This window comes from Thamnophis elegans, chromosome 4 (assembly GCF_009769535.1).
Source record: "Thamnophis elegans isolate rThaEle1 chromosome 4, rThaEle1.pri, whole genome shotgun sequence".
Taxonomy (NCBI): Eukaryota; Metazoa; Chordata; class Lepidosauria; order Squamata; family Colubridae; genus Thamnophis; species Thamnophis elegans.
The window spans coordinates 141386330-141408903 of NC_045544.1; the positions used below are offsets into that span (position 1 = coordinate 141386330).

Here is a 22574-nt window from a genome sequence, read left to right on the forward strand (position 1 = left end):
TGTCTTGCTTGATTATCTTTTTCTAGATCTTCCCAGGTATTCATGTCAGGCTGATTGGTTTGTAGTTTCCTGGATCTGTTCTCCAATAAGCCAAGCCAATGGGAGTGGGAGGCTGGGTTTACTCAAGGGAAGGAAGATCACGTCGGGGTCACCAAATGTGAAGTTACCATCCTCTGCTACCAAATGTGATGTTCCCGCTGTTCGCCCATGAGGCCAATGTTGAGAAAAGACAGGACACGAATTTTCTCGAGATGGAGCGACCCAGATGAGAGTCTGAGAGCCCCTTTTATTGAGATAGGACAAAGGCAGGAGGAGCAATAGCATGTGCTTAAAAACAGCCTGTAAAAGTACAATTTCTAATCTACTGCTTCAGGAAAGTTCTTTCTATATATGGTCAAATCCTGGACGTCATTGGTAGGGCACATCTCAGAATGTTATGTTATTCACTATCAGGATGTTATGGCTTTCTAGGAGTTTGTTTTCTCCTGTGTGATTCAGCGTGACTCTGCAGGCCCTGGTATGAACTAGGCCATGGAGGACACACACCTGCACAAGGAACTATATTACAACACTCAATGACTATGGGGGGGGGCATGATGGCGGTGCTCCAATACGTCAGCGGTTGCCACAAAGACGAGGGAGTCAAGCTCCTCTCCAAAGCCCCTGAGGGCAGGACAAGAAACAAGCGATGGAAACTAATCAAGGAGAGAAGCAACTTGGAACTAAGGAGAAATTTCCTAACAATGAGAACAATTTATCAGTGGAATAATTTGTCCCCAGAAGTTGTAAATGCTCCGACATTGTAAGTGTTTAAGAAGAGATTGGAGAACCATGTGATGCAATTGACACTTAACCATGGCAAAAACATTTGGCACAATTCACTTCACAACTACCTGGCTTAACAATGGGAATCCAGGTCCCAATTGCAGGACTAATTTGTGACCGGGGCAACCCAAAATGAAAAAGACCTCCCCCCCCGGCTGCCTCATTGCTACCAATTCAGGCTACATGGACCAAACGGTTTAATTCCGAGTTCTGGGAGGGACCTCAAAGGTCATCTGTCCAGCCCTGCCGACCCCACTCCCTTCTAGCACTGATGACATTACCTAGTAAGGTAATGAAATGTCTCGAGGGGTGGGAAGGAGGAGCCCTTTTCAAGACTAAGCAAAACAGCCAGGGTGGAGAAAATAAGAGACCAACAACTGGATGGAATTTCTTTATTTATTTAAAACATTTTTTATGGCCGCCCATCTTCATAATCAACGCTGGGCAACTCACCCTGAGAAAACCCACCACACTTTTTAAACCTCGGAAATTCAAAGCTTGGTCTCCGTCAAACAACTTCAGGGAAGTTTCCAGATTCCCTGCATTTTGACTCCCCCAGGTTAATTGGATGGCAGCTTTTGGTTACCCCCAAATGCTTTCTCTGCCCCGTCCTATCTTAAGTGGTCAGTCCCAGCAGCCTCTCACTGAATTCCCAGAGCTTCGTGGCTATGTAGCCATCGCAGGCCTGTGACCAGGGCTCCAAGAGCTGGCAGTCCTCGAAATACCGCCCGCTCAGCTTCTCAATGCCCTCCTCGGTGGCGCAGTAGATGGAGGTCTGGGCGCCTGCCTGGCAATCTTGCCTGAACAACTTGGTGAAACAAAGGAACCAGTGTAGCCACCATGAAAAGGAATGACCAAGTTCGGTTCTAACAGGTCCTAAAAGGAAAAGAGAGTTGGTTGTGCGGACGGCCTCGGACGGAAAGAAGCCCCATCCAGAGTGACCGAGATGAAAGGTGGTTTTTAATTCTCCAACTGAAATGCAATTAGAAATAAGGAAAGGAATAAAGAAAGGAGATTATGAACGCAAGATAGAAATGTATAGTAGGGAAAACACTAACTGCAAAGAAACCGATTCGGAACTGTTCCTATGTTGTTTTTAATGTTATGTGTTCGTTTTTGTTGATGTGCTTATGTGTTTAAAATAATAAAATAAATAAATAAACATTAAAAAAAAAAGAAATAAGGAGAAATTCCTTTAAATCTCCTTAAACAAGGAGAACAGGATACTCAACACGGTACATATAGCATTAAAACAGGAATTCAGTTAGAAATCAAATAATGAGAATTTCAGGAAAAACAATGCAGAATCCTCGTAGAATTTTACACACACACACACACACACCATAATTATATTTTGTCTGTTCCTGGAGTTGGTTAAGTGTGTTTGTGTGTGTGTGTGTGTGTGTGTGTGTGTTGTCTCACACATCAATCCATTGGAATTAGGTGGCTAATACAGGCAGTCCCCAACTTATTAGAGTTTGTTTAGTGACCATCCAAAGTTACAACAGCACTGGAAAAAGTGACTTATGACGGTTTTTGACACATCTCCATGAACATGTGATCAAAATTCAGATTTTTAGCAACTCACTCATACTCACGATGGCTGCATTGTCCCGGGGTCAGGTGATTCCCCCTTTTTGCGACCTTCTGACAAACATAGTCACAAGGGAAAGCCCAATTCTCTTTGCAACCATGTTATTAACTTAGCAGTGCAGTGATTCACTAAACAACTATGGCAAGAAATGTCGTAAAATGAAGCAAAATTCACTTAACAACTATCAGTATCTTGCTTTGCAACATAATTTTTGGGCTCATAAGGCAAGGATTTCCTGTACATTCAAAGGAAGAACGCCGCTATTAAATAATGACTTTTTGGTTCCCCCCCACCAGAAGAACATGGGTATCAACATCAAACAATTACGGGGGTGTTATTCCTTCTCTGTTATTCTTTTCTTGCCCTCCAAGTGTCAATAAGCAATAATCCTCTTTGAATGTGAGTGGAGAATGGGGAACCTAACAGGAGGCGGAATGGAGAAGAGAACGTTAACTAGGAATCTTTGCGCGCACACATTTAGATCCGGCTTTGCTACTCTAAGCACTTGGATTTTAGTAAAAGTAACCTTTTCATGATGAATGGAGTTGAGAGGCAGGGGGCTGGACTACAAGACCTCCGAGGACCCTTCTCACTCTTAAGATTTTAGGATTCTGGACCGGAGGGGTGGTGATGGGAGGACACCTCCCTCCCCAGTTGAGCTCAATGGAGGAAACTCCCAGGGTGTCTCTGCAGAGGCGGTTGAGGGTGGGATGGGCTTCAAAAGTTTCAGCAACAGGTTCGCTACCCCATTGCTGGGTGGATGTGGCCATGTGGGGCATGGCCTAGTTGGCCTCCTGCAACATCGGGAGGCATTTTTGGCCCTCACTAGGCTCTAGAGGCTTTCCTTGAGCCTCCAGGAGGGTGAAAACCGCTTCTCCTGGGTTCTGGAGGCCAGAAACGGCCTGTTTCCAGATTGGTAGAGCCGAGGTGGCGCAGTGGTTAGGGTGCAGTACTGCAGGCCGATTCAGCTGACTGTTATCTGCTATCCAAGTGCTTATAGTAGCAAAGCCGGATCTAAATGTGTGCGTGCAAAGATTCCCTAGTTGTCAGCCTCTGCTTTGCTGCTGCTTCAGTTCGGCGGTTCTAATCTCACCGGCTCAAGGTTGACTCAGCCTTCCATCCTTCCGAGGTGGGTAAAATGGGGACCCGGATTGTTGTTGGGGGCGATATGCTGACTCTGTAAACTGCTTAGAGAGGGCTGAAAGCCCTATGAAGCGGTATATAAGTCTAACTGCTATTGCTATATTGCTATTCTGGAAGGCTCATTTTTTGCCCTCCCCAGAGGGACTTAGGGAACCTCCAGTAGCCCCCTTTTTTGCCCTCCCTGAGCCTCCGCGCCGGCCCCCCACTTACCTTGCATGATGAAAGGACCACCTGCAGACTCCTGGGAGGAGAGGGGAGGGGCGGGAGGGCAGGGTGAGGTGGGTGGAGCCAGCCAGGGGTGGCATTTGGGGTTTCGCCGAACTGGGCGGAATCCTAGCTAGAGGATTGCCCGAATCCGTGTGAACCCCCCGCAGCTCACCCCTGGTCGAGGGAGTCTCCAGTGGGAGAAAAATGCTTGGCAGAGCCCCAGGCGGACCTGGGGACGGGGGTGGCTCCATTTGGGCCGTCTCAGAGCCAGGCTTCCACTCACCTGGGTTAACTGCATAGCAGGTGACGTTGGTTCCTTCCAGCCGTTTCGCCAACTCTCTTGCATGGAGAATGTTGGCTAGTTTGCTGTTGCCGTATGAATGCAGAGCCTTCCACATTCCTTTTCCCGGCTTGTGGATGGTCCGAAAGTCAATTTCCCCAAAGAAATGCAAACTTGAGGCCAGAATTACGATCCGGCTCGGGGCGCAGCGCTTCAGCCGGTCCAGGAGCAGGTGGGTCAGCAGGAAGTGGGCCAAGTGGTTGACCTGGAAGCACTCGTCAAAGCCATCAGCGGTTTGACGAGCCTGGAACTCTCCTGCCGGATAAATAAGCGGATTACGGGTAGTCCTTGGCGAACAATGTGATAATTCAATGTTACAACAGATGCAATTACCAAAGGGACTAACGATCCATTTCCAAAGTTCCAGTGGCTCCCCCTTTTGGTCACATGGTCACATTTTGGGTGCTTGGCAAATGGCCTGCAACATGTCAAGTAACCATGATTTGCAACGTTTTGTCAAAAAAGGCACTTGCTTGCAATTTTTAGCAAAAACACCTGATAGTGAACAACCAGTTCGTTTAACAACCACATCAAAAGAAGCTCAGAAAAATCATAGTCACATCACAGCTTACAAAAATAATTGGCAGACTCCACCAGGGTCCTACGTCAAGCACTACCTTTCAGTTTGGTCTAGTGGTTAAGCCTAGAAAACAGGAGGCCACAGTTCAAATCCCATCTTAGCTATGAAAGCCGGCTGGTGACTTTAACTTTTTAACTTTTAACTTTAACTTTTAATAAATTTATATGCCGCCCAATCCCGTAGGACTCCGGTCGGCTTACAGAAACAAGTTAAAATAAGGAGTTAAAATAAAGAAACAATTTAAAAAGAAACAATTTAAAAAACAACAGACCACACACTCAATCTGGGTAGGGCTGGACCTCATTCCTGAAGTCAACAACCCCAGGCCTGCCCGAATAGCCAGGTTTTAGTGGCTTTTTGGAAGGCCAAGAGAGTGGGGAGGGTCCGGATCTCTACGGGTAGATTGTTCCACAGGGTCGGAGCAGCTACAGAGAAGGCCCTCCTCCGAGGAGCCGCCAGCCGGCATTGTCTGGTCGACAGCACCCAGAGAAAGCCCAGTCTGTGAGTTCTTATCGGCCGTTGGGAGGTATGTGGCAGGAGGCGGTCTCCCAGATATCCAGGTCCTAGGCCATGTAGGGCTTTAAAGGTGATGACCAGCACCTTGAAGTGTGTGCGGAGACCGATCGGAGGCCAGTGCAGCTCGCAGAGGATAGGTGTAATATGGGTGTAACTAGGTACACCAAAAATCGCTCGCGCGGCTGCGTTCTGGACTAACTGTAGTCTCCGAACACTTTTCAAGGGCAGCCCCATGTAAAGCGCCTTACAGTCCCTCACTCTCTGCCCAACTCATCTCACAGGATTTTTTTTGAGGAAAACAGGAGAAGGAAGGTGTGTTGCATCTGTCTACTGGCTTCAGTTACTTGAAAAAATAATAATAACGGGGAATACAAAAACCAACAACAACCACAAATAAGAGCGAGCCGCTCCTCGAGTTATGGCCAAATCCCTGAAGGGAGAGTGTTACATGCTGACAGACAGTATGGTAGTTTCCGCTCAGGTCCTCTGTTCCAGCGGGAACAATACTCGAATGTGATTGGTTGAGAGGTCTGGCAGCTATAAAAGTGCGGCATTGGTGACGAAGGTGGGATTGAAAGGCAACTAGGCACCAAAAATCCAGTCGGTCGTTTGGTCGGTCCTACAACAGGCGCTGTGGACACATTATGCTCCTAGGCTATCTAAATACATGTGGAGGCACAAATTCAACCTCCGCAACCAGAAGGAATGAGAAACGATCAACCAATATGTTGCCGCACTTCGAAAGGCTGCGGCCTACTGCGAGTTCAGGGACTTAGATGAACTATTGCTGGACAGAATCATTTGTGGTGTTTGGGACATTAGTTTACAGAGGAGGTTGCTTGCCAAGACAAACCTCACTCTACAGATCGCCCTGGATGAAGCCAGGGCTACCGAATCTTCAACCAAGCCAACGGAGACACTGCAAAGCCAGAGCAGCCCTAAAAGTGCATGCAAAATTGCAGAAGTGCGTCGCGAGACTTCAGAGCCCAAGGCCTCCGATATCGAGGACAAAATCTACCGCATGTGCATTGATCGCAAAGAAGCAGCATGGAAATTTGAAACATGTTTCCTGCCTTGCGCCAGCTGTGGAGACAACCACCAGCAATCTGCCGGCCCTTTCTGGGACGTCATCTGCCAGTGCTGCGAACGAAACGAGCACATCACCAGGGTCTGCAGAACTGAGTTCCCTGCAGCACCAAAGAAACCGAAGGGCCAACCTGCACGCCTGAGACCGCCAAGATGAGGCTTATGGCATCCAGGGCCAAAGCAACCTGGGGCAGAAACCGATGCGACCTTCCAAACCATCATGGGTCAAGCAAGCATCCCGCGGAACAAAAAACTGAGAGTCACAATCCTCCTTAAGGGATCTCCTTGCTCCATGGAGATTGACACTGGGTCATCAGAGCCGAGGTGGCGCAGTGGTTAGGGTGCAGTACTGCAGGCCACTTCAGCTGACTGTTATCTGCAGTTCAGCGGTTCTAATCTCACCGGCTCAAGGTTGACTCACCTTCCATCCTTCCGAGGTGGGTGAAATGAAGACCCAGACTGTGGGGGCGATATGCTGACTCTGTAAACCACTTGAGAGGGCTGAAAGCCCTATGAAGCGGTATATAAGTCTAACTGCTATTGCTATTGCTATCACTGACCATCAGTCCTGGGCTACTGTGGAACAATCCTGTGGAACGACCTACCCGTAGAGATCCGGACCCTTACCACTCTCCCGGCCTTCTGTAAAGCCACTAAGACCTGGCTGTTCCGGCAGGCCTGGGGCTGTTGATCAATGTCCAGCCCCACTTAGACTGAATGGATGTTGTGTAATTTTAACAATTGTATTTTTTTACTTTTAAATTTTTAATCGCTTTTTTATCTGTCTGTAAGCCGCCCAGAGTCCCAAGGGAGTGGGCGGCATACAAATTTTATTAAATTGTAATTGAAATTGAAATACTATCAAGAAAGCTGTCCTCAACTTGAGGAGGCACAAGTGAGGGTTCCAGACCTAGGCCTGAGTGACCTCCAGGGGAACTGAATCCCGGTTCTTGGCCGAGGCACTTTCCTTTGAGAGACTGCTTCCTGTGACAGTGGTCGGTGGAGCCCTGCAAAGCCTCCTAGGCTTAGACTGGTTCGAATCCCTGGGCCTTGGGGTACCGGAATCAACGCCGTTTGTGATGACAGCACCAAAGAACTCCTTAAGGAATTCGAGGACATCTTTGGCACTGGTCTAGGTAAGTATGTGGGGACTCCAATCTCTTTTAATTTGGACCCCAAAGTAGCCCCTATTAGGCTAAAGCCCAGGAGAGTCCCTTTCGCTCTCCGCCCCAAAATTGATCTTGATTTGGACAAATCAATTGGCCAGGGAATCCTAGAGCAGGTTGATCACGCACGCTGGGAGACCCCTATAATGACGGGTCTGTCCACATCTACACGGACTACAAGTGCACAATAAACAAAGCTTTACAACAAAGCGCTTATCCTGTGCCCATTGTACAGCACCTACTACATTCGCTTGGCCTGGGAAAGGTGTTCGCTAAATTGGATATGGCATAGGGATACCAGCAGTTGCCTGTAGATGGCGCCATGGCAGAGGCCCAAACCACTGTGATGTATAGGGATGGCTTTAAATGCACCCGGCTACAATTCGGCGTTAGTATTGCCCCTGGACTGTTCCAAAGTGTCATAGAACGGCTTTTGCAAGGGATACCAGGAGTCGTCCCCTTTTTTGATGACATTTTGGTATCAGCTGCAAATAAGGAGCAATTTTTCAAAAGAGGGCTGTTTTGACCAGAATTAGCTAAAAAGGTCTCCGCCTCAAAAGAGAAAAATGCCAAATTAATGTGCCCAGGGTTGAATTTCTAGGGTACCTAATCAGTGGCTCTGGGATTTCCCCCCCCCCAAAAAAAATTAAAGCGATCCAGGAGGTTCCAGGCGTTCCTCGGACTCCTTAACTTCTACAACGTCTTTCTCAAACAGAAAGCTACAGTTGCTGAGCCTTTGCACCGGCTCCTCAGCAAGAAAGCGAAATGGACCTGGGGCAGGGCTGAAGCTGCTGCATTTGCAGCGGTGAAAAAACTGCTGTCAGCGGACACATTTCTGGTCCAGTACAACCAGACTCTGCCACTTGTGTTGACTTGTGACGCTTCTCCATTTGGTGTCGGGGCTGTGCTCAACCACCGCATGCCCAATGGAACCGAGGCGCCCATCGCCTACCACTCGAGGACCCTGTCAGCTGCCGAGCAGAACTACAGCCAACTGGACCGTGAGATTCTGGCTGCGATAGCTGGTGTTAATCGGTTCCACAAGTACTTGTATGGCCGTGACTTTGAAATCATCATGGACCATAAACCACGGTTGGGTCTCTTGGCTGGGGACCGTCCTACCTCAGCATCACTGTCACTGCGAATGACTCATTGGACTATTTTCCTTGCGGCCTACAGCTACTTTACTTTACTTTAATAAGATTTGTATGCCGCCCACTCCCATTGGGACTCTGGGCAGCTCACAACAAAGTAAAAACAATTAAAATATTAAAAATACAATGTTAAAAATTAATACAACATCCATACCATCAGGTGGGGCTGGAACTTAATCAACAGCCCCAGGCCTGCCGGAACAGCCAGGTCTTGATCACTTTACGGAAGGCCGGGAGAGTGGTGAAGGTCTGGCTCTCTGCGGGTAGCTCGTTCCACAGGGCCGGTGCAGCTACAGAGAAGGCCTTCCCTTCCGGCATTGTCCAGTCGACGGCACCCGGAGGAGGCCCAACCTGTGTGATCTTATTGGTCATTGGGAGGTGAATGGCAGGAGGCGGTCTCTCAGGTAGCCAAGTCAAATACCATGTAGGGCTTTAAAAGTAACGACTAGCACCTTGAAGCGGGTCCGGAGACCAATGGGAAGCCAGTGCAGCTCGCGGAGGATAGGTGTAACATGGGTCATCGACCGGGCACCACTTTGGGGCATGCTGATGCTCTCAGCCGGTGCCCTCTACAAGAACTGCTTGCCCCCAGATTCAACTGGCAAACTTATACACTTTAGTGTAGGGGATCGAGTTTATGCCCGCAATTACGCTGGGGGCCCCCTCTGGATTCCTGCCACAGTTACAGGAATTACCGGACCTCGCTCGTATCAATTGGAGGTCAAGGACGGTAGAACATGGGGATGGCATATTGACCAACTCTGAGGCCGCCTCTCCCAATCCAATCTTAGGCAGCCAGAGGTAACTCCTACACGAGTTAGCCAAAGCCCCACCCAAAAGGAGCACGAACTCACTCCTTCCACAGACTTCTCAAGCCCGAAGATACCGGGGTATTTATCTGGTGAAGTTGCAGGGCCGCAGTAAGTTCCGAGCAAACCGGCTCCAGAATCTCCAGCCGCGCCCTATGGAAAGTTCCAGGAGTTTCCACCAGGTGAAGCCAGAGAGACAACAGGTCCATCCGACCCGACCGAAGATCCAGCACCAACTGAACAATGCTGGTCTGGGTGAGCCACCAGAAAACCCGCCTACCTGCGTGAGTACGTTACAAGCTGGACAAGCCCAACTAAGAGGGGAGAGGTGTTATATACTGACAGACAGTATGGTAGTTTCCACTCAGGTCCTCTGTTCCAGCGGGAACAATACTTGAATGTGATTGGTTGAGAGATCTGACAGCTCCCTATAAAAGGGCCAGACAAAGTCTTTGATGGATTGTACACAGTTGTCACTTAATAAAGAACTGTTTGTTGCTGAAGCCTGAAGTCTGCCTCATCCTTTCACCCTATCTAATAGAGAGCAACGCCGGAGACAGCCACTAGCTTCCCTCTTCCCCGCCCGGAGACCCTGGGGAGGGTCTGCTCTGTCCCCACCTGCGTTGTTGATGAGGATGTCCAGACGGGGCTCCGATTCTAAGAAGGTCTGCGCAAAAGCTCGCACGGAGTCCAGGCTGCCCAGATCCAGGATCATCAGGATCACCTCCGAGTTCCCACTTTCCTGGAAAAGGAGCGGAAGGAATCCTGAGCCTCAGGATTGGGTGCAGTTTCCAAGGCGGATCCCGACTTACTCACCTGCTGCATAGATCTGCTCACCTCCTGTCAATCTCCCTGGGTGGTGCGTAACAAAACAATGCAGGCAATCCTTGACTTATAACCATTCATTTAGCGAACATTCAATGAACGATGCCAATGAAAAAAGAGTGATTTATGACCAGTCCTCACACTTTCAACCCTTATAGCATCCCCAAGGTCATGTGATCAAAATTTGGGTGCTTGGCAACCAGCAATATTTCCGAAGATTTCAGTGTCCCAGGGTCATATGATCACTATTTGTGATTGTGCCAAGAGGATTCAGACAAGCAAAGTCAATGGTGAGGGGAGCTGAATTCACTTAACAACCACGTGATTCACTTAAGAACTGTAGTGATTTGCCTAACAACTGTGGCATATAAATTGGGTCTGGTTGACTTAACAACTGTCATGCTGCCTCTGTTTAATCCCTAGGAAAGAAAAACCCTCGACTCCATAGAATTAGAGAAAAGGTGCACCAGATTGTATGACCCTGGCTCTTGGTTATGAGAGTGTTCAACCAGGAACGGTATATATAGAATATAATAGCTTAGCATAGCATAGCATAGCATAGCATAGCATAAAGAATAGAATAGAATAGAATAGAATAGAGGAAGAGAAGAGAAGCTGGAAGGGGGACTTTGGAGGTCTTCTAGTCCAGCCCCAATACTTGAATCATGGTTTGTGCAATACGGTTGAAGTGGCTAACTAATTTCGGTTTCCTTTTCTTTTAAATTTGTTTTTTAAATTGTATTTCCCCTAAACCTTAGCCTTCAAGAAAAAGGCCTCTCTTTCGGAAACCAGGACTGGCAGGACGGCATTCAGTGCATTGTGGGTAACAGTTTCGTTTTTAGCTGTTCTCAAGACTCAGTGAACAAAGGAAACCGTCAAGCCAACCGCGAGAAGCGCATGAGAACGTATCTTAGCCAAACCCGTTTTGATCTTTTTCCCTTTGCCAATGTTTCTTTTGCTTTTGCCGAGAAGATGAAGCCCTTTTTGTACGGCTGGGCGGTCATTCTGGTTGATGCAACTGAAGAGAGGGCTGTTTCTAAACCAATCAAATTTTGCTTTGAAGTTCCTTGTGGTGCAGGGGTGGGATTCAAGCGATTTAACAACCGGTTCTCTGCCCTAATGATTTCTTCCAACAACCAGTTCACCAAACTGCTTGGAAAGTTAACCAACCGGTTCTCCCGAAGTGGTGCGAACCGGCTGAATCCCACCACTGCTGTGGTGCTAACTATAAAAGTAAATGTAATCTGTTTCTCAGGGTCCCCCCCCCTTTTCATAGAGTGTCCTAATCAATTGCTCTTAAACGACCTTCCGACTTGGATGTTTACCGGGAAAGGTAAACCGAGGCAGAAGGCCATATTGGGCCATCAGTAAATTGGCCAATGCTGCTGCAACAGCCTTCCCCTCCCCTTCCCCCCTCCTCGCTCTTGCTACTCATTATCCATCGTCTGCTGCCCCACAGGGAGACATTCTGCAACCATACCCTAGGTTGGGCCAGTTACCACTTCAGTCATTCCCGAATTTTCGAACTTTGGACTTTTGGACTCTTCCCCGCACGCCTCTCCTGCCTCCTTTCCCACCCCTTCCACCATTGCTCTTAATGCTGTCCTGTTTCATCTATGCCCCCTTGGGACTGTGCCACTTTGGACTAAGGGTGAGAAAGAGAGGGGAGGGGAGGCCTTGGAGTGCCTCCTGTTTTAATTTGGCATTCCAGAGACATCAGGGACATTATTCCATCAGCCCTCGGTTTTTACAATCGTCATCTACTCCACCGTTCACCGGACTGGACTTTTTGTACATCCACCTACGAACTGTACCCGAATTCGCACATCTTTAATAGCTGCGCAATTCTTTTTTGTATGGGGAGTGCGAGTGGTACGTATGTATTGATTGAATGATCCCACACTTTTAACTGTGTAACCCCTTTTTTTTATATTGCATTGTTGTATTTTAAATTTTTGTGGGGGTGTGAGTGAGTGAGTGAGTGTCTCAGTGTGTGAGCGAGATTGGGATGGGAACCGGGTCCCCCCACACTGAGTGCTTGCAGAAGTGTCGGGGGGGACCTGTGCCTGTTCCAATCTCACGATGATTGACTCGAAGGGCCTGTCGGGAAATGCGGGGGCTATGGGGGTGGGGGGTGGGGGACTATGGACACCGGAGTGGGCCGGAGCATTACGGTCTTAACCGGGAGGGGCAGATATGGAGGGGACTTTAGGGCTGGCCATTACCGGGGAAGGAGGGCTCGCTACGTTACAGAGATCCCTCCTTCCGGCCCTATGAGTCCCACTCCAAGGCCAGATGGCGCGAGTAATCAGGACCCTGGTCTTAGGCTGCTGTCGCTAAATGCCAGGTCTGTAGTTCACAAGGCTCCCCTCATTCGGGACTTAATTTTAGATGAGAGGGCAGACCTGGCATGTATTACTGAAACCTGGCTGGGCCCGGAGGGAGGAGTCCCCCTTGTAGAGATGTGCCCAGAAGGATTTCAGGTGCTTCATCAGCCACGAGCCCAGGAAAGGGGTGGGGGTGTGGCCATTGTTGTCCGAGAGTCTCTAGTACCTTGTAGGATCCCTGCTCCGGAGCTTGTCGGGTGTGAGTCCCTGCTGGTGAAGTTGGGCCTCAAGAGTCAAGTGGGTCTGCTGTTAACGTACCTGCCTCCCAACAGCGTTGCAACAGCCCTCCCCTCGCTCCTCGAGCGGGTAGCCGAGCTGGCAGTTGAGTTCCCCAGGCTTGTGGTTCTGGGAGATTTCAATTTGCCTTCGCTCGGTGAACACTCTGATGGAGCGCAGGAGTTCATGGCTTCCATGACAGCCATGGGCTTGACCCAAGTAATCTGGGGCCCAACTCACTCGGCGGGTCACATGCTCGACCTCGTATTTCTCTCGGAGCAGTGGAGTTGTGACCTTGGTCTGAGGGGTAGTGAGACCTTACCCCTGTCATGGTCGGACCACTACCTACTGAGGCTTGACTTTCGGAGACCAAACCCCCACTGTAGGGAGGAGGAACCGACCAGGTGGTTCCGCCCCAGGCGACTTATGGACCCGTTGGGTTTTCAGACGGAGCTTGGGGTTATTCCTGATACTCTTGCCCACAATCCTGCAGAGACTCTGGTTGCTGCTTGGAATTCAGCAGCGACAGAGGCTCTTAACCGGATTGCGCCTTTACGGCCGATCCGAGGCAGTGGATCCAGGAGGGCCCCTTGGTTTACTGAGGAACTCCGGGAGATGAAGCGCCGAAAGAGACGCCTAGAGCACCGATGGAGATCCAGTAAGTCCGAGTCGGACCGAGCACTTTTAACATCCAGCATCAGAGTCTACATCCGGGCAATTAGGACCTCAAAAAGAACATACATTGCCTCTCTGATTGCTTCCGCTGAGTCACGCCCAGCCGCCTTGTTCAGGATAACCCGTTCCCTCCTAAATAGGAGGGATACGAGCGATCCTTTGCAGGGCAGAGCTGAGGACTACGTCCAATTCCTCGCGGATAAAGTTGCTCGGTTTCGGGCGGACCTGGACTCCAATCCCGCAGAACCAGCTGAGGCACCAAGGGATAATCTGGTAGGACATCACTGGATTGATTTTCAAGCTGTTACCCCTGAGGACGTGGACAAGGCCATGAAAGCTGTAAGTGCCTCCACATGTGTACTGGACCCGTGCCCCTCCTGGCTGGTTGTTAACAGCAGGGAGGTGACACGGGGCTGGATCCAAGCGGTTGTTACCGCCTCCCTTCGGGAGGGGGTCTTTCCCCCCGCATTAAAGGCGGCGGTGGTGAGACCCCTCCTGAAGAAATCATCTTTGGATCCAGCCGTCCTAAACAACTATCGTCCAGTCTCCAACCTCCCCTTTGTGGGGAAGGTTGTTGAGAAGGTGGTGGCCTTTCAGCTCCAGCGGTCCTTGGAGGAAACCAGTTATCTAGATCCCTTCCAGTCGGGTTTCAGGCCTGGCTACAGCACGGAAACCGCTTTGGTCGCATTGATCGATGATCTCTGGAGAGCCAGGGATGGAGGTCATGCCTCCATTCTAGTACTCCTTGACCTCTCTGCGGCTTTCGATACCATCGACCATGGTATCCTTCTGCGACGACTGCGGGAGGTGGGGGTGGGAGGCACTGTCTGGCGGTGGTTCTCCTCTTACCTCTCAGACAGGTCGCAGTCGGTGTTGGTCGGAGGGCAGAGATCGACCCCTAGGCCCCTAACGTATGGGGTGCCGCAGGGTTCGGTCCTTTCCCCCCTCCTCTTTAATATCTACATGAAACCGCTGGGTGAGATCATTCGACGGCACGGGATAAAATACCACCAGTATGCGGACGATACACAGCTGTATCTGTCCGCCCCGTGCCAACTCAATGAAGCGATGGACGTGATGTGCCAGGGCCTCGAGGCTGTTAGGGACTTTATGGGGGTTAACAAGCTTGTACTCAATCCAGATAAGACCAAATGGCTGCTGTGCTTCCCTCCTACTAATTGGCCAAGTGTTCCACCTCTCAGGCTGGGGGGGGTCAAATAGTACGCCCCTCAGATAGGGTCCGCAACTTGGGAGTCCTCCTGGACCCACAGCTGACTTTTGAACACCATTTGTCAGCTGTGACCAGGGGTGCATTTGCCCAGGTTCGCCTGGTGCACCAGTTGCGTCCCTACCTGAACCGGGAGGCTCTCACAACAGTCACTTGTGCCCTTGTGACCTCTAGACTGGAATACTGCAACGTGCTCTACATGGGGCTGCCCTTGAAGAGTATACGGCGACTTCAGCTTGTCCAGAATGCAGCCGCACGAGTGATCGTGGGTGCGCCTCGGTTCACCCACGTAACACCTATCCTCCGCGAGCTGCACTGGCTGCCTGTTGATCTCCGGGTACGCTTCAAGGTGCTAGTTGTCACCTACAAAGCCCTTCATGGTATTGGATCTGGGTACTTGAGAGACCGCCTACTGCCAATTACCTCCACTAGACCAATTAGATCCCACAGACTAGGCCTCCTCCGAATTCCATCAGCCGGCCAGTGTCGACTGGCGACTACCCGGAGGAGAGCCTTCTCTGTGGCTGCTCCGACCCTCTGGAACGAACTCCCTGTGGAGATTCGTACCCTCACCACCCTCCAGGCCTTCCGCACAGCCCTTAAAACCTGGCTGTTCTGACAGGCCTGGGGCTAAAGACTCGCTGCCCCACTTCGAATGGTATGATTGTTGTGTTTTTTAATCCATGTATGGTTTTATGTTTTTTGTAACTTTGTTTGTTTTTCCTTCCCTTTGAGTTGTGAGCCGCCCTGAGTCCCTTTAGGGAAAAGGGCGGCATACAAATAAATTAAAATGAAAAAAAAATGAAAATGAAATGAAATGAGACTCAATGTCGGTATTTGTTATAATGTTTGCAAACACACTAGCTGGTTGCATATCTAGGAAGCAGACTTCAGTTGCCGTTTCCACAGCTGAAGCAGAATTCATAGTGTTATCAGGATTGTGTTCAGAGATAACGTGGTATATACAATCATTAAATGCTGTGCAGGAATAAATTGGAGGGGTGTTAAGATATTGAGCTTAATAGCTGGAAGAGTAAAGTGTACAGTTGTAGTTGGGTGCCGGCTCCTGCCTGAGGCAATCTGCGCTATGATTGGTTGCTGTGGGTGTAAAGGGGGCATTTCCCCTTTTTCCCGCCTTTTTCTTCTGTGGGCTCTGAATGTTGTTTGCTACTGAGGCTCATCGGAACTGTTGGGAGATTGAATTGAGTAGCTGCAACAGTAAAGTGTATAGTGGTACTTGATTGGTTGGAGAGTGCTGGCTCCTGCCTGAGGCAATCTGCGCTATGATTGGTCGCCTAGGTATAAAGGGGGCGTTTCCCTTTTTTCCCGCCTTTTTCCTCTGTGGGCTCTGAATGCTGTTTGATTTACCTCATGATGTTCCTGTGTTGCTGACTATCTTGTCTGCTGTGCATGTAGATTTATTTATTTATTGTTATTTATTTATTAACCACATTTATATGCCGCCCAATCCCGAAGGACTCCGGGCGGCTTACAAAAATAAAGAGAAAAAAAAAACACATAACGAAACACATACCAAAAGAAACGGTTTAAAACAGCAACACCTCATACATTCATTCTAATCGGGGCCGGACATCAACAGTGAGGTCAACAGCCCCAGGCCTGCCGGAACAGCCAGGTTTTTACAGCTTTCCTGAAGGCCATCAGAGTGGGTATGGTCCGGATCTCTGGGGGTAGCTGGTTCCAAAGAGTTGGAGCAGCCACAGAGAAGGCTCTCCTCCAAGGGCCCGCCAGCCGACACTGTCTGGCTGATAGCATCTGAAGGAGGCCCAATCTGTGGGATCTTACTGGCCACTGGGAGGTATGTGGCAGTAGGCGGTCTCAAAGGTGTTAGATGTTAAATATATTAATACAATACAATAGCAGAGTTGGATGGGACCTTGGAGGTCTTCTAGTCCAACCCCCTGCCTAGGCAGGAAATCCTAAACCATTCCTGACAAATGGCTATCCAGCATCTTCTTAAAGACTTCCAGTGTTGGGGCATTCACAACTTCTGGAGGCAACTTCTGTTCCACCAATTGTTCTCACTGTTAGGAAATTTTAAGACGTGAAAGGATGATCTCATCGCAATCACACCAGAAGCAGTTAGATAATTAGATATCAAATTACAAGTAATCCTCAACGTACCACCACCTCTGAGCCCCAAATATCTGTGGGTAAGCAAGATAGTTGTTAAATAAATTTTGCCCCAATTTACGACCTTTCTTGCTACAGTTGTTCAGCGAATCACTGTGGTTTTTTAGTAACAAGGTTGTAAATTGAATTCCCCATTGTCTTTATCGGAAAGTTGCAAAAGGGGATCCTATGATGCTGGGACACTGCGACCATCAAAATCAGAGGTCTCTTGCTGCCAGTTCGGCCCGGATCGAACGGACTGGTAGTACCGGCAGCAGGAGGCTCCGCCCACCTGCCTGGACGCTTCTGCGCATGCACAGAAATGTGGCGCGTGCAGGATGTCTGAATTTCGATCATGCTAACATGGGGATGCTGCAAAGGTTGCGCGAAAAATGGTACCGTCAATTTTTTCAGTGCCGTTGTAATTCTGAACAGTCACTAAATGAATTGTGAAGGACTACCTGTATAACCTCTATCCCATTGTGACTCTATGGGCCCATATTATGGAGATTTTATCATAATTGTACCTTAACTTAATATTTTACCTCCTCTGTTGTATTTTCCACCATTTGATATACATGTATTTGTTGGTGCTTTATTTAAACATACATTTGTCTTTGTGCATATATGTTTATTAGTCTTATAGTGTGTTTTATCCGTGTTGTGTATCAAAGATCACATGCTCTCTTTAGATGCCATACGCTAAATCAGTGTTTCTCAACCTTGGCAACTTGAAGATGTCTGGACTTCAACTCCCAGAATTCCCCAGCCAGCAAATGTTGGCTGGGGAATTCTGGGAGTTGAAGTCCAGACATCTTCAAGTTGCCAACGTTGAGAAACACTGCGCTAAACAAATGAATAAAAACCATGAGGAAAACACCTGGATGCAGAAGAAAGGAGGAAATAAGAGAACTGCACGCCAGGCGCTTACCCGTCGGATGTCATACACAGCCAATTCTCCTCTCGCTTTGTTGCGGCATGCCAGAATGACGCGGGCGCCTCTCCGGGCCAGATCCACCGCCGTGGCCTTCCCGATCCCACTATTTCCACCTAGGAAAGGGCAGAGAAAGGATCACCAAGATCGCCCAGCCTTTGATGGGGATCCAGGAGCTGAGTCTGTATTCGTGCTTGTAGTTGTTATGGTGTCACACGGTGAAACATTTCTCTGGCAGTGTTTCTAAACCTTGGCAACTTTAAGTCGGGTGGGCTTCCCCAATTTAAATTCCCAGAATTAAAAGCAAGTGACAACTTGAAGACGCCCGTGTTGAGAAACTCTGACTCAGGGCATGATTTTCACAACTGTTTCAGAGTGGTCTTACATCCACAAAGAAGAATGGCTTAAAATTATTCAGATGTAATACAGGTAGTTGTTCTGTCCCCCCTTCACGGCTCGTTAACAAACGGCAGGCAGACAAACTTAAAAGGACTTTTCTTTATCAGTTCTCGGCTCAGACTGGCTTCGAGCCCAAAAATAACATAAATACAGTCTTTGACCAGATAGCGGAATGAAAACAAATCTTTCTTACGGCAACACAATTTGAACAAAACGAAAGCAAAACACTTCTTCCAAAGTCTCTATGAATCAGGGTTACAAAAATACAAAGCACTTATCCAAGTGAATCTTACATAAACCACGACTGATGATCAAACAATGTTGAACGAACCAAGGAACGTTGACTCCTGCAACCAGGGCGTGGCACCATCCGTCCTTTTATCCCCAGAATATGCCCCTAACGAGCCCCAGCTGCATAATGAATCTTGTATCCCAAAAAGACTCACAGAAGACATCTGCTGAGTCACAACAGTAGTCCTCGACTTACAAACCATTCTTTTAGTGACTGTTTGAAGGTACGAAGGCACTGAAAAATGGGACGTACAACCATTTTTCACAGGATCCCAATATTTCAAACATGTTCATGACCACTTATTCTTCCTGTCGTAGGCCAGAATTGGGTAAAACCAACCCTCCACACAAACCCACCATCTGCAGGACAGTTGAAGTACAGCTCAGCATTCCTGGTCAAGAGCTTGTGAGTTACGATGTGTGCTACACGCACATGTGCAGTAGTTTAAAAAAAGCTTCTGCGCATATGCAGAAGCAAAAAACAAGACGGCAGTGCCTACGGCACCACTGATAGAACCTGTTCAGGGGCCTGGCAGGCCAAGTTACACCTACTCGGCTGAACCAGGCCGAACAGGTAAGAACCCACCTCTGGTTACGACCCTGGCAGCATCCCTGTGGGTCTTTGAAAGGGCCGCTTTGTAGTGAGGTGAGCGGCAAATAAGTCATAAGAAATGAAAGGCTTTTCAAAAATGGGATGCAATATTCTAGGAAATATTAAAAAGGCAGAATAGAATATTTCCCCTAAAAGAGGAATAGAAATCTTAAGACTTCTATTTCCCCGACAGTGAGAACAGTTACCATAACAGAGACCCTTGTTGGAAGGGGCCTCAGAGATCTTCTAGTCCAGCCCCCCCCCGGACTTAAAGCGAGAGTCCTTATTATACCTCACAGACAAATGAAGACCAAGAGCAATGGAGCCTCCACAACTCCAGGAAGCGAGCTATTCTGTTGATTGCTGCATTTTTCAGAGTATAAGACGCACCCTTTTTCCTCAAAAAAGAGGCTGAAAATCTGGATGCGTCTTATACACCGAATACAGCATTTTTTTCTTCCCGAAGCCCCGCCCACTTCACCAAAATGGCTGTGCAGACCCTTATGGAGGCTGGGGGTTGGGGAGGGCAGAAATGAGCAAAAACCTGGCCATTTCCCCCCCCCCCTCCCCAGCCACCAGCAGCACTTTATAAGCCTCCATAAGGCTATGCATGTAGTTTTTTTGACAAAAACCGGGCCCGTTTTTGTGAAAAAGAGACAATTTTTTGGCTCGTTTTTGGCCCCCCCAGTCCCTCAGGAGCACTCTGCAAGCCCCCCCCCCCCCTTCAAGGCTATTCATGCCTTTTTTTGAGAAAAAAGGGCCCATTTTTGGGAGGTTTGCAGAATGCAAAAACTTTTTTTTCCTTTTGGAAAGCTCTTTAACTGATGAGAATTACATTGATCAAGTGCTGTGCCAGTAGAAACACCCACCTATCTACTATATTTCTATCTCTCTTTCTCTCTTTCTATCCCTCTCCCTACCTACCTACACACACTCTCTCTCCCTACATACCTACTTACCTCCCAAGGACCAACAAGATCGCACAGGTTGGGCCTCCTCCGGGTGCCGTCAACCGGACAATGCCAGCTGGCGGCTCCCCAGGGGGAGGGCCTTCTCTGTTGCTGCGCCGGCCCTGTGGAACCATCTACCTGCAGAGATCCGGACCCTACCCACTCTCCCGGCCTTCCGTAAAGCCGTCAGGAACTGGCTGTTCCCGCAGGCCTGGGGCTGTTGATTGATATCCAGCCCTGCTTAGATGGAATGGATGATGTGAATTTTAATATTGTATTTTTTATTTTTATTTTTATTTTTTAAATTTTAAATGTTTCTTTGTCTTGTTGTGAGCCGCCCAGAGTCCCAATGGGAGTGGGCGGCATACAAATTCTATTAAACTTGGAAACTTGATATTTCTCTATATTTCTCTGTATTTCTCTCTCTCTCTCTATCCCTTTATCTAACTACCTACCTACCTGCCTAACTACGCTCTCCCTCCCTACTTATCTACTGTATTTTTCTATCTCTCTCCCTCTCTCTCTCTATTTCTCTCTCTATCCCTTTATCTACCTACCTACCTAACTACCTAACTAACTAACTACTCTCTCTCTATCCCTACCTATCTACTGTATTTCTCTCTCTATTTCTCACTCTCTATCCCTCCACTTACCTACCTACCTACTCTCTCTCTCCCTACCTACCTACTGTAGTTCTCTTTTTCTCTCCCTCTCTATCCCTCTTTTTACCAACCTCCTTTTTAAAAAAATTTGCCTCTTCAAAACCTTGATGCATCTTATACTCCGGTGCGTCTTATACTCTGAAAAATACGGCAATCAACGGAATAGCTCGCGTCCTGGAGTTGTGGAGGCTCCATTGCTCTTGGTCTTCATTTGTCTGTGATGTATAATAAGGACTCTCGCTTTAACCCCGGAGATGGGGGGGGGGGGCTGGACTAGAAGATCTCTGAGGCCCCTTCCAACAAGGGTCTCTTCCTACCTCCTACCTGCTTGAACCTCCCCCTCCCCCTGTCTGCCCGAAGCAACCTGCAGCTGGAACCTGACCGGACCTGGAGGCAGCCTGGCATTTTCGCTGCCCGTCAACTAATGACAAGGAATGATCTGCCATTATGCCAGCATGCAAACACACGGAGTGGAGGAGATGCTCGCTTTATCTGCATGGGAGGCTGTGGGGATCATCAAAGTTGAAGGGCAAACAGGCGGAAAGGGTGGCAGTGAAGCCACCTTGATACGGGCATCACCTGCCGATAGGGCTACTATTTGGGCTTATTTGACCCCTCCCCCCTGTAAAGTGCATACCTCCGCCCGTCCTTGGGGGGAAGCTGGCTCTCTTGAGCATTATGAGGGACAGTTTGATCTAGTGGTGAAGGCACCAGGTTTCTACCAGGGGACTGTGAATTCTAGTTCCACCTTAGATAGAAAGCCAGCTGGGTGACTTTGGCCCAATCGCCAGGAGACGGTGAGTTCCAGTCCCTTTAGCCTGGCTTTCACGCCTAAGGCAGGACTAGAACTCGCCACCTCCTGTTTTCAATCCTGGTGCTTTCGCCACGAAACCAAGCTTTCCTGTTTCTGGTGTAACTGTTCTTGGCATCAGGGACTATTTCAGTACCTGAACTGGAATCTGCCAGCTGGCAACTGTCACCCCTGATACTGGATCTTGGCTTCGTTTTGTGGGAGCGTTGAACGTGCCAGTTGAGCCTCCAGCCTCTCTCTGAGGGCCGAGCTGGCTCTTCTGCGTCCTCAGCTTCTCCTCCTCCGAACGGCCCCTGGCTTCTCTCCATCCCAGGTGGGAGGAGGAGGAGGAGAGCTTTGAGGTGGCCCAAGCAGAGCCAGGGATGAAGGGAAGGGAATGAGCTGGTCTCCAGCCCCTCCTATGCCAATCAACTGGCATCTAAAGAGAAGCAACAGGCTGGCACGAGGGCAGCCTTCCAGTATTGGAGGGGCTGCCCCAAAGAAGGGGGCCTGGATGGGGCAGAAACCCCGCGGAGAAACCTTTCCACTCGCGTCTCCTTTTCACCTTCGCGCTGCGGGAGTTTCATCCTGAACGGAGCCCCTGAGGTGGGCTGGGGGGCTTATGGAAGGGAGGAAGAGGGGGGGGTTGGAAGAAAGGCAATGCCCCTCCAACTGACCTGTGATGAGCACCGTCTTGCCCCGCAGGCTGACCGCGTTCCGGCACCGGGTGGCCGTCCCGAACTTGTAGGAAAGCAGCGTGTAGAGCTCCAGCAACAGTCCCGCGGCCACCCGCAGCGCCTCCATGGCCCGATCCTTGCCCGGCCCCGCCAGCTGCCTTCCTTTTTATCTCCGAGGCCCTCCCCCGCCCCCGCCCCGCCTCCCGCCCCCTCCCCGCGGGTACCGGTGTATCAGAGAATGCGAGCTCCCGAGCTCCAGGCACGCGCAGAGCCGCCCTACTATCGTCTACTCTTCTCAGTCTCTCCTGGTGGTATCCCGTCCTAGGAGGTCCCTAACCATCACTAGCCTGCAGCCCCCTGGCCCTCCCCTCGTCCCCTCCTGGGCTAGGAAGGGA

The 22574-nt window shown here is 49.4% G+C and overlaps 1 protein-coding gene across 1 annotated transcript; it reads right to left on the reverse strand.

Annotated features, from left to right (window-relative positions):
• Window positions 1-1203: 1203 nt before the first annotated feature.
• Window positions 1204-22341, reverse strand: LOC116507596 (dehydrogenase/reductase SDR family member 13-like). Its single transcript, XM_032215840.1, has 5 exons — window positions 22180-22341; window positions 17816-17934; window positions 10039-10162; window positions 4053-4364; window positions 1204-1701 (listed from the first exon to the last, which is right to left on the reverse strand). The coding sequence occupies exons 1-5, from the start codon at window positions 22304-22306 to the stop codon at window positions 1442-1444; spliced, it is 942 nt and encodes a 313-aa protein (XP_032071731.1). The 5' UTR covers window positions 22307-22341; the 3' UTR covers window positions 1204-1441.
• Between the last annotated feature and the right edge of the window lie 233 nt (window positions 22342-22574).

Bases quoted from the DNA above. Each gene is read 5' to 3' on its own strand.
- LOC116507596 (XM_032215840.1), bottom strand. From the start codon at position 22,306: ATGGAGGCGCTGCGGGTGGCCGCGGGACTGTTGCTGGAGCTCTACACG. The intron at 10,163-17,815 runs GTAAGCGCCTGG...CTCCTTTTCCAG, and splicing joins CTGTGTATGACATCCGACGG to GAAAGTGGGAACTCGGAGGT. The intron at 1,702-4,052 runs GTGAGTGGAAGC...TTTTCCTTTTAG, and splicing joins CTGCTATGCAGTTAACCCAG to GACCTGTTAGAACCGAACTT.